Source organism: Gopherus evgoodei, chromosome 5 (genome assembly GCF_007399415.2).
Source record: "Gopherus evgoodei ecotype Sinaloan lineage chromosome 5, rGopEvg1_v1.p, whole genome shotgun sequence".
Taxonomy (NCBI): Eukaryota; Metazoa; Chordata; order Testudines; family Testudinidae; genus Gopherus; species Gopherus evgoodei.
The window spans coordinates 79,595,069-79,607,990 of NC_044326.1; the positions used below are offsets into that span (position 1 = coordinate 79,595,069).

Sequence of the window (12,922 nt, forward strand, 5' to 3'; positions counted from 1 at the left end):
ACTGTTCCCCACCCCCAGCTGGCCAGGCTTCTGCAGCAGTCCAAGGTGGCTCAGCTCTGGGGAGACAGGGCCCCACAGATGGTGGGAAGCAGAGACTGCACAGTGCTGGAACTGCACTGAGGTCCAGCCAGGGGGCATTCCCAGAGTGTTGCCAATTTAGCTATTTTCTCACTAGATTAGGGACTTTTTGGTTTCCCTAGCAAGAAAATAAGTGTCAAAGTGACCAGTGACAAACTAGTAATTTTCACTGCCAATTACAATGACACTCAAAGAAGTCACCAATATCTATAGTCACAAAATCATTCACAAGCAACTAAGTAGTGTTAATAAAATCCATTCCATGCTCTGCTTACTTCACTCTTTTGCAAACCAAGTCAATATATTATATTTCAATTGAGCATGTCCTCGGAAGGAATCACGTTCCAGGGCTTCTTGGGCTGAGATCACTATAATCTTCAGGTGAGGAAAAGAAGTTTGTGGAGGCTAATTAAATACTTTGCTAAAGTCACACACACATTGGAAAGAGCAGCACATTAGCCCAGGCTTGTTTTTACCCAAATGTGTTCTTTCTCTCTGCTCTGTAGTAGGTAGCTCACCCTGTGATGCAGGAGAAGATGGCTAATGAAGCAGGCAGGGCAGGGGAGGCAGGTTTGCCAGTGAGGAGAGACACCTGGATGGAAGGTGGGGTGGGATGAGACAGGGCCATGTGCCCCAGTGGGGCAGGGGGCACCATGCCTTTAGGGATGAAGCCCTTAATACAGGATCAAAGGTGGAGCTAGCTTGATTTCAGCTCCCCTTTACTCCTTCCCTGGACTTGGCCTGGGATTAGCTGCCCCGTTTTCAGAAATGGAACCCTGGAAACGGGGGGATTGGGAAGGGGTCCGGCTAGCAGATTTTTGTTTTTAAGTCTACTTTCTTGGCTCCCTGCAGTGCTGACCTCAGTTCTGTACACTACAGCCCAGCACGGCTGGAGTTGGTTAATTTCAGATGATCCTCCTTTTCTTGCCAGCCTGGATTTGAGCCAACAAGTTAGTGAAAGGGAAAGCCCAGAGCCCAGGAGAAAGAGGGTATTCACCTGACCTGAGCTCGGCGCTGCAGGGAGCCAAGAAAGTATTCTTAGTGCATGAACTCACTAAATTAAATGACTTGCAGCAGATGGTAAGGTATGGAGCCAGCTCAGGATGATGACCTGTTATAGCTGTTGGCATTAAAACAATTCTGATTTCAAAACCAGGAAGCAAATTTAGCACATGAGACACAGGAGAGGGCATTCCATCTGAGGCTTGTCACCCTGAGAAGGCAGTACCATGCCTTGTTAGGCAGATAACATAAGTTACAGGCAGACATGTAAGAGTGGAGACAGATGAGTCAAGTTTTAATAGCTTTGGGTTCTCCCTATGCTCAGTGGCACCTGCAGCCATATGAACAGGGCCAGCTCTACAGTTTTCGCCACCCCAAGCAGCGCACCGAATTGCCGCCCCGGGCGACAGGGACAGTCCGTGTGCCCTTAGGTTGGCAGGCGTGTTTCCGCAGTGGTGGCAATTCAGCGGCAGCTTCTATGTTTAGCTGAAGCTGTCCCGGACAGCTAAACATAGAAGCTGCTGCCAAATTGCCATCACCGCTGAAACACGCCTGCTGCCCTAACAGCACATGGACTGCCCCTGCCACCTGGCGCGGCAATTTGGCGCGCTGCTTGGGCGCAAAACAACAGGGACTGCCGCCCCTTGCAGAATGCCGCCCCAAGCACCAGCTTGGAATGCTGGTGCCTGGAGCCAGCCCTGCATATGGACATGGTGTATGCCATTGGCAGGGGCAGGGCTCCTGATAGGGAAGAAAGGGTAGTTTGCCCTGGGCCCATAGACCAAATGGTGTTTCAACCTGACATCAGGGCCGGCTCCAGGCCCCAGTGCGCCAATCGCATGCTTGGGGCGGCATGCCATGGGGGGCACTCTGCCAGTTGCCAAGAGGGTGGCAGGAGGCTCTGGTGGACCTCCCGCAGGGGTGCCTCTGGAGGGTCCGCTGTCCCGTGGCTCCGGTGGATCATCCGCAGGCACGCCTGTGGGAGGTCCACCGGAGCCGCAGGACCAGCGGACTCTCCACAGGGACGCCTGCGGAGGTCCACCGGAGCCACGGGACCGGCAAGCGGCGGAGCGCCCCCCCATGGCATGCTGCCATGCTTAGGGCGGCAAAATTGCTAGAGCCGGCCCTGCCTGACATGCTGGGTCACAATGCCACTCACTGAAATTTGGCCTGGTGGCCTCTCTGCCTGGCCAAATGTTCAGTGGTGCCATGCTAAGTTAAAGTGAGAGTTGTTCACTTTCTGGAAGTGTCCCTACCTATTCTGATGTGTGGGAAGGCATTGGAGGACTATCAACTCTCAGGTTAATTAGTCTGCATCAACAATGCAGAGTGGACAGGTTACCAGCCCAAGTGAAAGTGGCATCCGGGATCTAGCCTGTCCACTTACTCTACTGGGCTATCTCCACTCAGCCCAGATTTCAGACACAGCCAAACTCGAGTTGATGATGTTCTGTTGCGTGTTCCTGGGTTAGAGGCAACATCTGAGTAGGAGCCTGTGTTAACTTTTTAGTGAAAAGGTATCCTTAGAATTGCAATCAAATGCAATAGCTACTGATGATAGAACAGGGGACTATTGTGTCTACTGTCTAGAAGAAAAAAAAATGCAGTCTATTAATGCTGTGTTCAAAAAATTACAACAACTGACAAAAAGTAAAATAAAATAAATCCTGCTTTCACTAAATTACTGAAGTGCTATGCCTAGGTACAAGAACTAGAACAGAACAGAATACATTAGCTGGGTTGTTGGGTAGTTTGAAGTCTCCTCAGCTGAGAGGTGATTGAATGTGGAAGTCATCAGAGGCCAGCTGTGTACTCTGGTTCCAGGGCTTTCCAACTATTGTCTTTCATGAGAATTAAATTCAATAAAAAATCAAAGAATTTTAACAAAGGTAAAGATTTAGAGAAATCTGCATAGCTCCATCCAGCTCGCTGCTATAGACTACAGCAGGGGTCGGCAACCTTTCAGAAGTGCTGTGCTGAGTCTTCATTTCTTCACTCTAATTTAAGGTTTTGCATGCCAGTAATACATTTTAATGTTTTTAGAAGGTCTCTTTCTATAAGTCTATAATATATAACTAAACTATTGTTGTATGTAAAGTAAATAAGGTTTTTAAAATGCTTATGAAGCTTCATTTAAAATTAAATTAAGACACAGAGCCCCCGGACTGGTGGCCAGGACCCAGGCAGAGTGAGTGCCACTTAAAATCAGCTTGCGGTGCTGCCTTCAGTATGGGTGCCATAGTCCAGGGCTGTAGCACCAACAGCTCCCCGGGGCAGGACCCCGTTAACCCCAAAGTTGGGCACCCACAGAGGCAGAGGCACCCACTCTGACCCTGCCTCTTGCAGAAGGTCTGGGGTGTTAGCCACGGAAACCTTTCCCCCCCCCCGCCCCGCCACCACCTCAAAAGGGCAGAAAGGGGCTCCAGAGTCCCGGGCTACGAGCCTGGAGAACGCGCCGGGCCGCTTGCACAAGGACAGTATGTCACAATGCAGCTGCTGCGCACGAGCAGCGACCCCAGCAACCGGCCCTCGCCGGCTGCTGCCTGCAGGGAGCCAACAGCTGCCGCCTGCTGCGCCCGGCGCTGGGCTGGGTCCGCCAAGGAGTAACCAAGGCAAACCGCAGGCAAGCAGCCGGGCAAAGGAGTCATGCCCGCCAGTACCTCCAGACCCTCCCTAGGAGCAGCCGCTACGGGGAAGCGGATGATATTTACAGGTAATTAGTGCGTCTCCGCAGCTGAAATCCCGGAGCTAGCAGAACAGGACAGCTGCGAGCCAGAGCCTGACTCTGGCAGAGAGGCAGAGAAGTCTGTACAGTAAAGCAAGCTGCTGCCTCGTAGCCAATACGACAGGGCTGCAATTAATATGATTGCACCATTCACACCCTAAACAATTCTGTTCTACTATATTATTGATCATAAGCAGGAGCAATATGGACACAGAAAAATTAAGAGAGCTGCAATTCACTGTATATTATATTTTGTAATGGTGCTGCAGCTTTCTTTTATCGGATGGGGGTCTTGATATCTAGATTGAAACCCCTCTCTTTGTTGTTGTTTTTATGATACTGTCTTTTCCCATCAAGTAAATGTCTCCATTGTTCAACCGTGAGGATTTACTTAATGTGTGCGTGAGAGAAACGCACACAAAGCAGGAACCTGAAATCGACACTTCCTCAAGTTAGAAGTTTTTGTGCTCTGCTCAGCAGTGCTCATTCTTTATTGAAAAAATGTGCCCTGAGCCTAGGTATTAAACAAAGAGACCGTATCAGCGTCTGAGAAGAACGCTACATCTGAGGGTCTGTGTGAAAACCTGCTGATACCAAAGAGATTTCTCAGCGTTGCAGTTTAATAGCAGTTACAAAGTTGGATACTTACTAGAAACACATCTGAATTTTAAATATCTAGAAAACACAGTATACCATGAAAAAGCACAGGAATTAAACTGAGGGACTGAGAGCAAATTTGTGTGTATTTAGTTTTGAAAAGTGCCTCTTTCAATTTATCCTGGGACCCTAACTTTATAATCACAAATATAAAACATATCTGAAATTTGAATTATACACAATTATTTGATAGCTTGATTTCAGAGTACACCTATACTATTAAACAATTAATTGTAATATCAGTTAAACTTTCACTTTCATCCTTATACATTATACTCCAAAGAACTGGAAACAGACTATGAATTGTAGAAAGTTTTTCAGACTTGGTACACATTATTGAGAGTTATACTGAACACATTAGGCTGTGCTCTGCATATTATATACAGTATTATAGTTCTGCCACTAGGGTACAGTCCCAATAAGAAAATATGAATAAAATACATTTGCCTTCATTCCAAATCTGTGTGTCATTCACAGGTATTAAATGAACAGTTCAGCACCTCTAGATCTGTACAGGGGCAGCTGGCTGGGTCCCTATTTTATTTGGTGCACATGTACACATTCCATTAGAGGGCCCAAAGCAGTAGCAGAACTGCACTGAACAGCCCAGCAGAGCACTTTCAAAAGTGCCCTTAATAAATATACTTGCACATGTGTAGCTAGCGTTTTGACCTAGACCAGTCACTGTAGGTCTTATTTGTCTCTTTCTCTAAAGTACCCTGTTGAAGTGGACAAATTCTGCAGGAAACTTCACCAGTTTTATCATGTACTTCCCTCTAAAGTGTCCCTATGCAGATAGCGATGCACTCACAGAGCGGTGAGGAGCTAGTTGGCTCTCTACACCCACAAGTCTCAGGACATCTGAGGCCATTTAATCTGTCTACACTAGTGCTCCCACCATTGTTACCGCTGAAACTGAGGGCCTCTCAGGAGCTTAGCAGAGCACCTTTTCTTCATGGCAGCCCTTTATGTGGTCCCTGTCAGTGACTGCTCTTAAAATTGCCCATCACCAGTAGTCTGACACTACAGAAGGGCACTACAAAAGTGAATGCTGATAGGCAGCACTGTTATCTTATGCAGGACAGTGTCACAGGAACAGCCATTCCCGACTCATGGAGTTCAAACACTATGGAATTAAACACATGGAGAGGCTTCCCTGGGGCTAATCTTAATCTTAATTAATACCAGTTTATAATTAAATTGATTTGAAAACTGATTTTGATTTAACTGGTGCAAGTTTATTGTACAGACAAGGTTGCAAACTGACAATCCCTATATTTCTCTTGGGGTCAGGTATGCTCAGATGACCCTTCAATCTGGAAGTGCCTCTGTCACATTAGAACAGAACTAAAATTTATTGACCATCTAGACAAACTGCAATGCCAAATATCCCCTCAGGAGTTTTCTATAGGTCAAATCAGTGGCAGAGTTGAGATTAATGTTGAGTTCCCTGCTCCCAAATCCAGTGCTCATATTAGTAGGCCATGCCTCGCTCAAGGAAACTGTAACTCCAAAATGCATATTGTTACTCCTGGGGGGATTCTGTCCCACTTCGCATGTGCAGAATACATATCCCCTGCAGATTTATTTGCTTCTCTACAGAAAAATGAGTTTCTGATAGGGAATCAAAGGGAAGCTGCAAGAGCAGTCATGCACCACTCCCTTGCTGCACAGGTACATAGTTTCAGGCATCTGGAGTAGCCGACGGAGAGGTAAATCACTGCAGAGCTGGGGACATCCCAGCCGTGGCTCCTATCCTGAGCCAGGATCAGCTGCTAGTCCCAGCTGGGCTAGAGACAGGAGAGGATGGGACTTCCTCTTCACCTGCAAGGAGTAGCTGGGACTGCGTCAGATCCACCACCAGAGACCTCTCACACCTGCAAGAAGCTCAGCATCCTCCCCTGCTTCTTGCCCCCAACGCTTCTCAGATGCGGAAGGAGTGGTCACTGTATGGGGAGCTTCTCCCCCATCCACCCAACCCCCATGCATCTGGACCTCCCATAGCCAGACACCCCCGCCACGCTTCATCCCGTACACCCAAACCCCCCTAGCTTTCCATACCCAAACCCACCCCATTGAACCTTAACCCCTGCACCTGGAGCCTCTAGCACCTAAACCCTTGCACCCAGACCATGCCCCACTGAACTCCCTACACTCAACCTCCACCCTGATCAGCCCCACCTCCCTGCACCACCCTGAGCCCCCACATCCAGTTCCCCATGCAACTGACCCCCAGCTAGTTGCACTCAGACACCCACCCCACCAAGCCCACTCCCCCAGCACCCAGACCCCCCTGCTGAGACTCCCACAACCCTCCACTGAACCCCAACCACTTTTACCTGGAAGCCCCTGCAGAATCCCATTGCCCCTGCACCTAGATCACCCCATCCCCAATGATTCTCTGTGCATCCAGACCCCACACTGACCTGTCTGCATCCAGATTGTCCCACATAGAATCCTCTCACCTCACACCTGGATCCCTCCACACTTGGATCCTGCCTGCCCCACACCTGGTGCATTTGGCACAAAGGGGCAGGACCCCACAGTGTTTCTGGGGCAGGTCCAGGCCTTGTGCTATGTCAGGGTCGGGTGCAGCCTCACCACTGTGGCCATGACTCCTTTGCTATATCCCTTCAGCCTCTGTTGTGCAGAGCACTGACTGACTATTAACAGGTGGATCAAAAATAAAGTTAGCTTCTGTTTCCTCTACTTCTCTTGCTTTGCTCCAGCCTCAGGCTCAGATGGGTCTCTGAGAGTCAGGTTTAGAAAAAAAAAAAAAAAAGCACAAGCAAATAAAAACAGTTAAATGCCATTGTAGTACAGCTCCAGGCACAAAGTAGCTTTAAGAGCATCTCAGAATCCTTGCAAAGGTTAGATTAGGAAGTAAAGGTATAATACTTACCGTACATTGTCAGGAAATTTAGATTCCACCCCTTACATTCATTATGGGGGACTGAATAGCTGTAAATTACAGGGGAGAATGGCATTATTGATGCCTGTGTTGTACCTAAAGGAGTTGTATTTACATATTTGTCAGTCTGCGGCCTTTCAAAAGGAGATTTTTTTTTTTAAGTGGACAAGTGTATGCATAAGTTTGTGATAAATTTGCTTTTAGCTTTTGAGAAACTCTTGCAGAGATAAAATGTGATTACCAAACTCAACTAATCTACACATCCACATTTTGGAGTCATATCTGATTTCAGTACAATTTCAAACAGAAATTAACTTTTCAGTATTTCTCAGTTTACAGTATCATCAATTAATGTTCAAAAAGTGATGCAGCTCTGAGGACTGGCTTATCAATTTTAGGAAAGAATAAGCAGTGGGCAGTTTTATCATTGGTTTGCTACAGCTGGCCGCAGGGCCCAAACTTCTGAGGTGTTAAGCACCTCCTGCAAAGTGCCAAGTATCCTCAACTCTTACTGAAGTCCACAAGTGTTGCTGCACACACTAAACATTTGTCTACCCTTGAAAGTGTTTCTGATAAGATAGGGTATCAATTTAAAGTGCAACAGCTATTCCTGAATAACTCCATATGTGAACCGAAAAGTGTGTCCACATATGGAGTGAATCAAGAACAAACCCACGTGTAAACAAGCTCTTAAGCAACCTACAGGATTTGATTTATACCATATATCAGGCGACCTAAAGACAGACACCACCCAGCCGGGATGACGACTTTGGCCCTCATCCTGCTAAGACTTAAGCACATACTTAACTTCATGTACCATGAGTAGTCCCATTGCCAGCTTCAAATGATAAAGTTGTAGTCATTTTGGAGTTATTGTTCTGCTGCTAGATTGAACTTTGTTGGGAAGGGCAATGTAATTCTCCTACAGGGCACAATGCATTTAAATGATTGTGGTGTATTTAGCTATGAAGCTGTTCGCTGCATTTTTAAGCACAGTTTGAGGATTTATTTACAGTAATTATTTATTTAGATTTAAATAAAACAATGTTTATACAGAGCAGTAGGCACCATGATTAATAATTATAACAACAAAACATTATAACAATTATAACAATAATTATTATAACAACAACAAAAAGAAAAACAAATCCCCAGCAGCATTAAAGTAATTATTCAAAAAGGAGCTCTGCCAGTCTCTGCTAAAATCCCACCCTTTCCTGCCCCTTCATCATCATTCTGGGACCATACCCTCAGCCCTCTCCAAAAACTTAACCAAACAGAAGTGTTCTGCAGCATTCTCAGGAGGTGGCCATATTCCAGCTATTTTGGATCCAGGTAGAGACCATGTTCCAGAGACTTCGAGCTGTCACACAGAACACACTGCTATGGACTGTCTCTCTTCTACAACAAGGGGGAACCTATTCAAATATCTCTAATGACTGCAGCTGGGACAGTATGGTCCAATTCCTCAAAATTCAAGATGGAGGCTCTTACAGAGTGACACACATTCCACCTGCTTTCTCACTCATGGAGAGTTTATAATTGTTCCTTCCTTGTTTGTTGTTTTCTTTACTCTAAAAGGAAAGATTGAACACACAACTTTGCTCTTTGTGTATAGAAAACATTATTTACAAGGAGTTAATCACACACTAGCAAGCATTAGGAGACCAGCGATGTACAATGTGTAGCAACTATATTTCTACAGATTATTTAAAGACATTGATTTCTTTTAAAGAAAGTCTGGATAGCAGATCAACATGTGTGATTAGTGAAGATTATTTTGTGTAGTTGAAATGTACAATGAGATAATAATGTAATTGGCAGAGCTGAGAAATGCCAAAATAAAAACTTAACACAACACTGATGCTCTAAGCCAGAGGTGTCAATGTCTACTTTATTGTGCTCTCATGGCTAAAGTGATGGGAAGAAGGGAATTAACTCCCTTATATCCAACCAGATGGTAATAATGGTATTCCTTTCTGAGTAGGTGATTATTGCCTAGTATTCACAGGCATAGCAGAATCAATGTTGGAATGATTCACCTTGGTATCAGAAAGTGTCTCCAGTTTTACTTTATTTTTCCTTGATTTTTCTAGCATCTCCCTCTTTACCCCTTTCTATTAACACTGGAAGGTTTTAAATTAGCACTGCCCTAGTCCATTACATTAGGAATAATCATCCCTAAACCTGAAAGGAATAAGACTCAGTTGACACCTCGCTGGTTAGAGTGTTCCGACTGTGTCTCCCAACATGGTGGTTTCTTCAGTGTATGAGTCCCAGGAGCCTACTAGATCTGACATGGATCTGAAGTTTGGGAATGTATCCCTTATGTGAGGAAGTAGTAGTTAGGGTTTGTCTGCACTTGAAAGTTCATTCACATTAAGGTAGAGGTTGAACTTAAAGCAGAATAGCTATTCGTGAAAAGTTCCAATTGTGCCTACATTTAAAAGTTTAGCCAATATAGACATGTGAGTTAGTAGATGATCATAAGAACGGCCATACTGGGTCAGACCATTGGTCCATCTAGCCCTGTATCCTGTGTTCCAACAGTGGCCAATGCCAGGTACTTCAGAGGGAATGAAGAGAACAGCCAATCATCAAATGATCCATCTCCTGTTGCCTGTTCTCAGCTTCTGGCAAACAGGCACTAGGGACACTTCAGAGCCTGGTTTTGCATTCCTACCCATCCTGGCTAATAGCCATTGATGGATCTATCCTCCATGAACTTATCTATTTCTTTTTTGAACTCTGTTATAGTCTTGGCCTTCACAACATCCTCTGGCAAAGAGTTCCACAGGTTGATTGTACCTTGTGTGAACAAATACTTCCTTTGGTTTGTTTTAAACCTGCTGCCAATTAGTTTCATTTGGTGACCCCTAGTTTTTGTTATGAGGAGTAAATAACACATCCTTATTTACTTTCTGCAGACCAGTCGTGATTTTATAGACCTGTATCATATCCCCCCTTAGTTGTCTCTTTTCCAAGCTGAGAAGTCCCAGTCTTATTAATCCATCCTCATATGGAAGATGCTGTTATGCTTGCAAAAAAGGCCTTTTTATTTCTGGTATAGCTTACTCAGTTCAAGGAACTTGTATAAACTGTAGCAGCAAGGTAACTCTTTTCCTGGTGTAAGGTGCATCTCCCCTAGAAAAGATTTTCCAGTAATAGCTCCACTGGCAAACCCTTTCAAGCCTAGACAAGACATGTTGCTTTTCCAGTAGTATTGCTTTTCCACTTGCGGAACTGGGGGTTCCTCCTCGTGGAAATATTGAAGTGGTGAATGTCATGTCTGAGTCAACTTCCTTTTGGGGCCCAAAGGACCTGTACACCTCATTGCAATGACTACAACTTAAAAACAATCTGCTACCTTTTCCCCCCAAACACATAAAGCAAATATTTTCTTCTGGGGTTAGAGTTTGCTTTAGTTTTGTCTGAATAAATTATGTCGAAGTTTAATTCCCTGATAGGAGGTTTATGATGGAAATGGCAACACACCTTTCCTTCACAATATAATGATGTTAAGGAGCTATTAATACAACCAGTTTTGGGAAGCTGTCATCAATGTACTGTAGTTGTGACTTAGGGTAAGTCTATGCTGTGAAAAAAAGATGTGTTCTGAAGTTAGCTAACCTACATAAACTAACATGGGTTAAAATAGCAGTGAACACATGGCAACTCTGCTTTTAACTTGGGTTAGCAGCTCAACTTAAAGCATATAGGGCAGGCGGGGGCTGAACTGGGGCTATTAACTGTCTTTACTGCTCTTTTAACTGAGTTAGCTAACACAGGTTAGCTAACCTGAGTTAAGAATACTCCTTTTATTTGCAGTGTAGACATACCCTTAAGGATTAGCTATTAGGGCAGAACCAGCCTTTAGAACCTGTCAGGTTCAAAGACTCCTCAGAGTTTGGGATTTCTTAGAATATCAATACTAATGTCAGCTTTAATTTTGTATCGGGTACATTTCTACCTCTTTTTTGCAAAGCTATTCTTCTAAATGTAATAATACAAAACCATTATAGACTTCAAAGTACTGACCCAAGGTGTGTAAACACCATTATTCCTACTTTAAACATGGGGAACCTGAGGCAAGTGACTTGCTCAAGGTCAGGCAGAAATTTGGTGGCCAAACCAGGAATAGAAATCTCACCTCTTCACTCAAAGTCCACTGCTCTAGTCCCTGCTCATCAAGCTAGAAGCTTTGCCACAGTAACTTTTTCTAATATTTATAAGTTATTCCTGGCCAACTCCCGAAGATGCCCAGCACTGGCCTTTGGGGTCCAGACTATGACACTTACAGCTGCAGCTCTACTGGTTTTTGGAAGGGTGCAAGGAATCATCTTATTAGCCAGGCCCTAATTCTAACACAAAGACAATAAAATCCTGATTCCTGTCAGAGAATGATGGTTTACTTTGCTCCCCCTTATGGCCCCTTTTTCAAGAGTCAGTGCTTTAGGAGCATGAAAAAGTAGCGCCCATACAAAAGCTTTTTTTCCCACTTGGGAGCATGTTGTAACCAAGATAGAATCATAGAAATGTAGGGCTAGAAGGGACCTTGAGAAGTCATCTAGTCTAGCCCCCTGCATTGAGGCAGGTCCATTTAAAGCTAGACCAACCCTGACAGTCCAACTTGTTCTTAAAAGCTTCCAATAGATGGAAATTCCACAGCCTCCTTTGGAAGCCTATTCCAGAGCTTAACTGCCCTTGTAGCTTAAACCCATTTCTTTTTGTCCGACCTTCAGTGGACATGGAATACAATTGATCACTGTCCTCTTTATAACAGCCCTTAACATATCTAACATAGACAAAATGAGCGTGAACTATTCTTGTGCAGTGAAACAGTTCTTTAAAAGTTGTTGCAGTAAAGTAACTGAGAAAATAAAGGATGGAACAACATATACTGAAATAGTAAGAAATGTAACCCTTCAGTTTTATATAACCAATTTTTAATCTTTTTTTTCCCTAAGGTCCAGATGCTATTCGTGATTACAGAACAAAGCTCCCTGAGTATATTCGCTACATCGGAGCAACCACTCCAGCACAAGGGGCCACCAGTGACCTTGAGTACTTGTGGCGTACTGCCCCCTGGACAACTTCTATATTGCCCCACAAACATTCCTACCCTGGACAAATTGGCTGGGGAGTAACAGAATTTAGTTATCTCAACAGAGGAAATCTGCTCAGTGGCATGCAGATTAAGGTAACTACTCATACATTTCTCCAGAATTTTATCAGATGCTATCTAGATGGCATTAAAGAGTGTCTTGCTTTGTAATTTTATGCTGTGTGTTTGTAGTGCTGTGGTTAATCAGAGAACAAGATGGAACACATTTATCTGATTAAAAAAGGCACCATTTTTTAAGATCATGTACAATCAACATTATTACAACAAATGTATTAAAGTGGTGGTACTTGAAATTATACTAAGCATTCATAAATCTTAGCTTTCATGAAACAAATTAAATGGGAAAGTTGTGTTGTGCAATGAAGACATATGCACTAGAGCTGTGCAAACTATTAACATCTCAAATCAATTGAGTCCATGTGTT

At 44.5% G+C, this 12,922-nt stretch overlaps 1 protein-coding gene across 5 annotated transcripts in view; it reads left to right on the plus strand.

The window, feature by feature from the left end:
* The first annotated feature begins 3,617 nt into the window (after positions 1–3,617).
* C5H4orf45 (chromosome 5 C4orf45 homolog) overlaps positions 3,618–12,922 on the plus strand; it is a 140,586-nt gene continuing 131,281 nt past the window's right edge. For all 5 annotated transcript variants that reach the window (XM_030563581.1, XM_030563578.1, XM_030563582.1 and 2 more), the window contains exons 1-2: positions 3,618–3,793; positions 12,341–12,573. In XM_030563581.1, the coding sequence (XP_030419441.1) occupies positions 3,727–3,793; positions 12,341–12,573 (300 nt within the window). In that variant the 5' untranslated portion in view covers positions 3,618–3,726. The remainder of the gene's footprint in view (positions 3,794–12,340; positions 12,574–12,922) is intronic.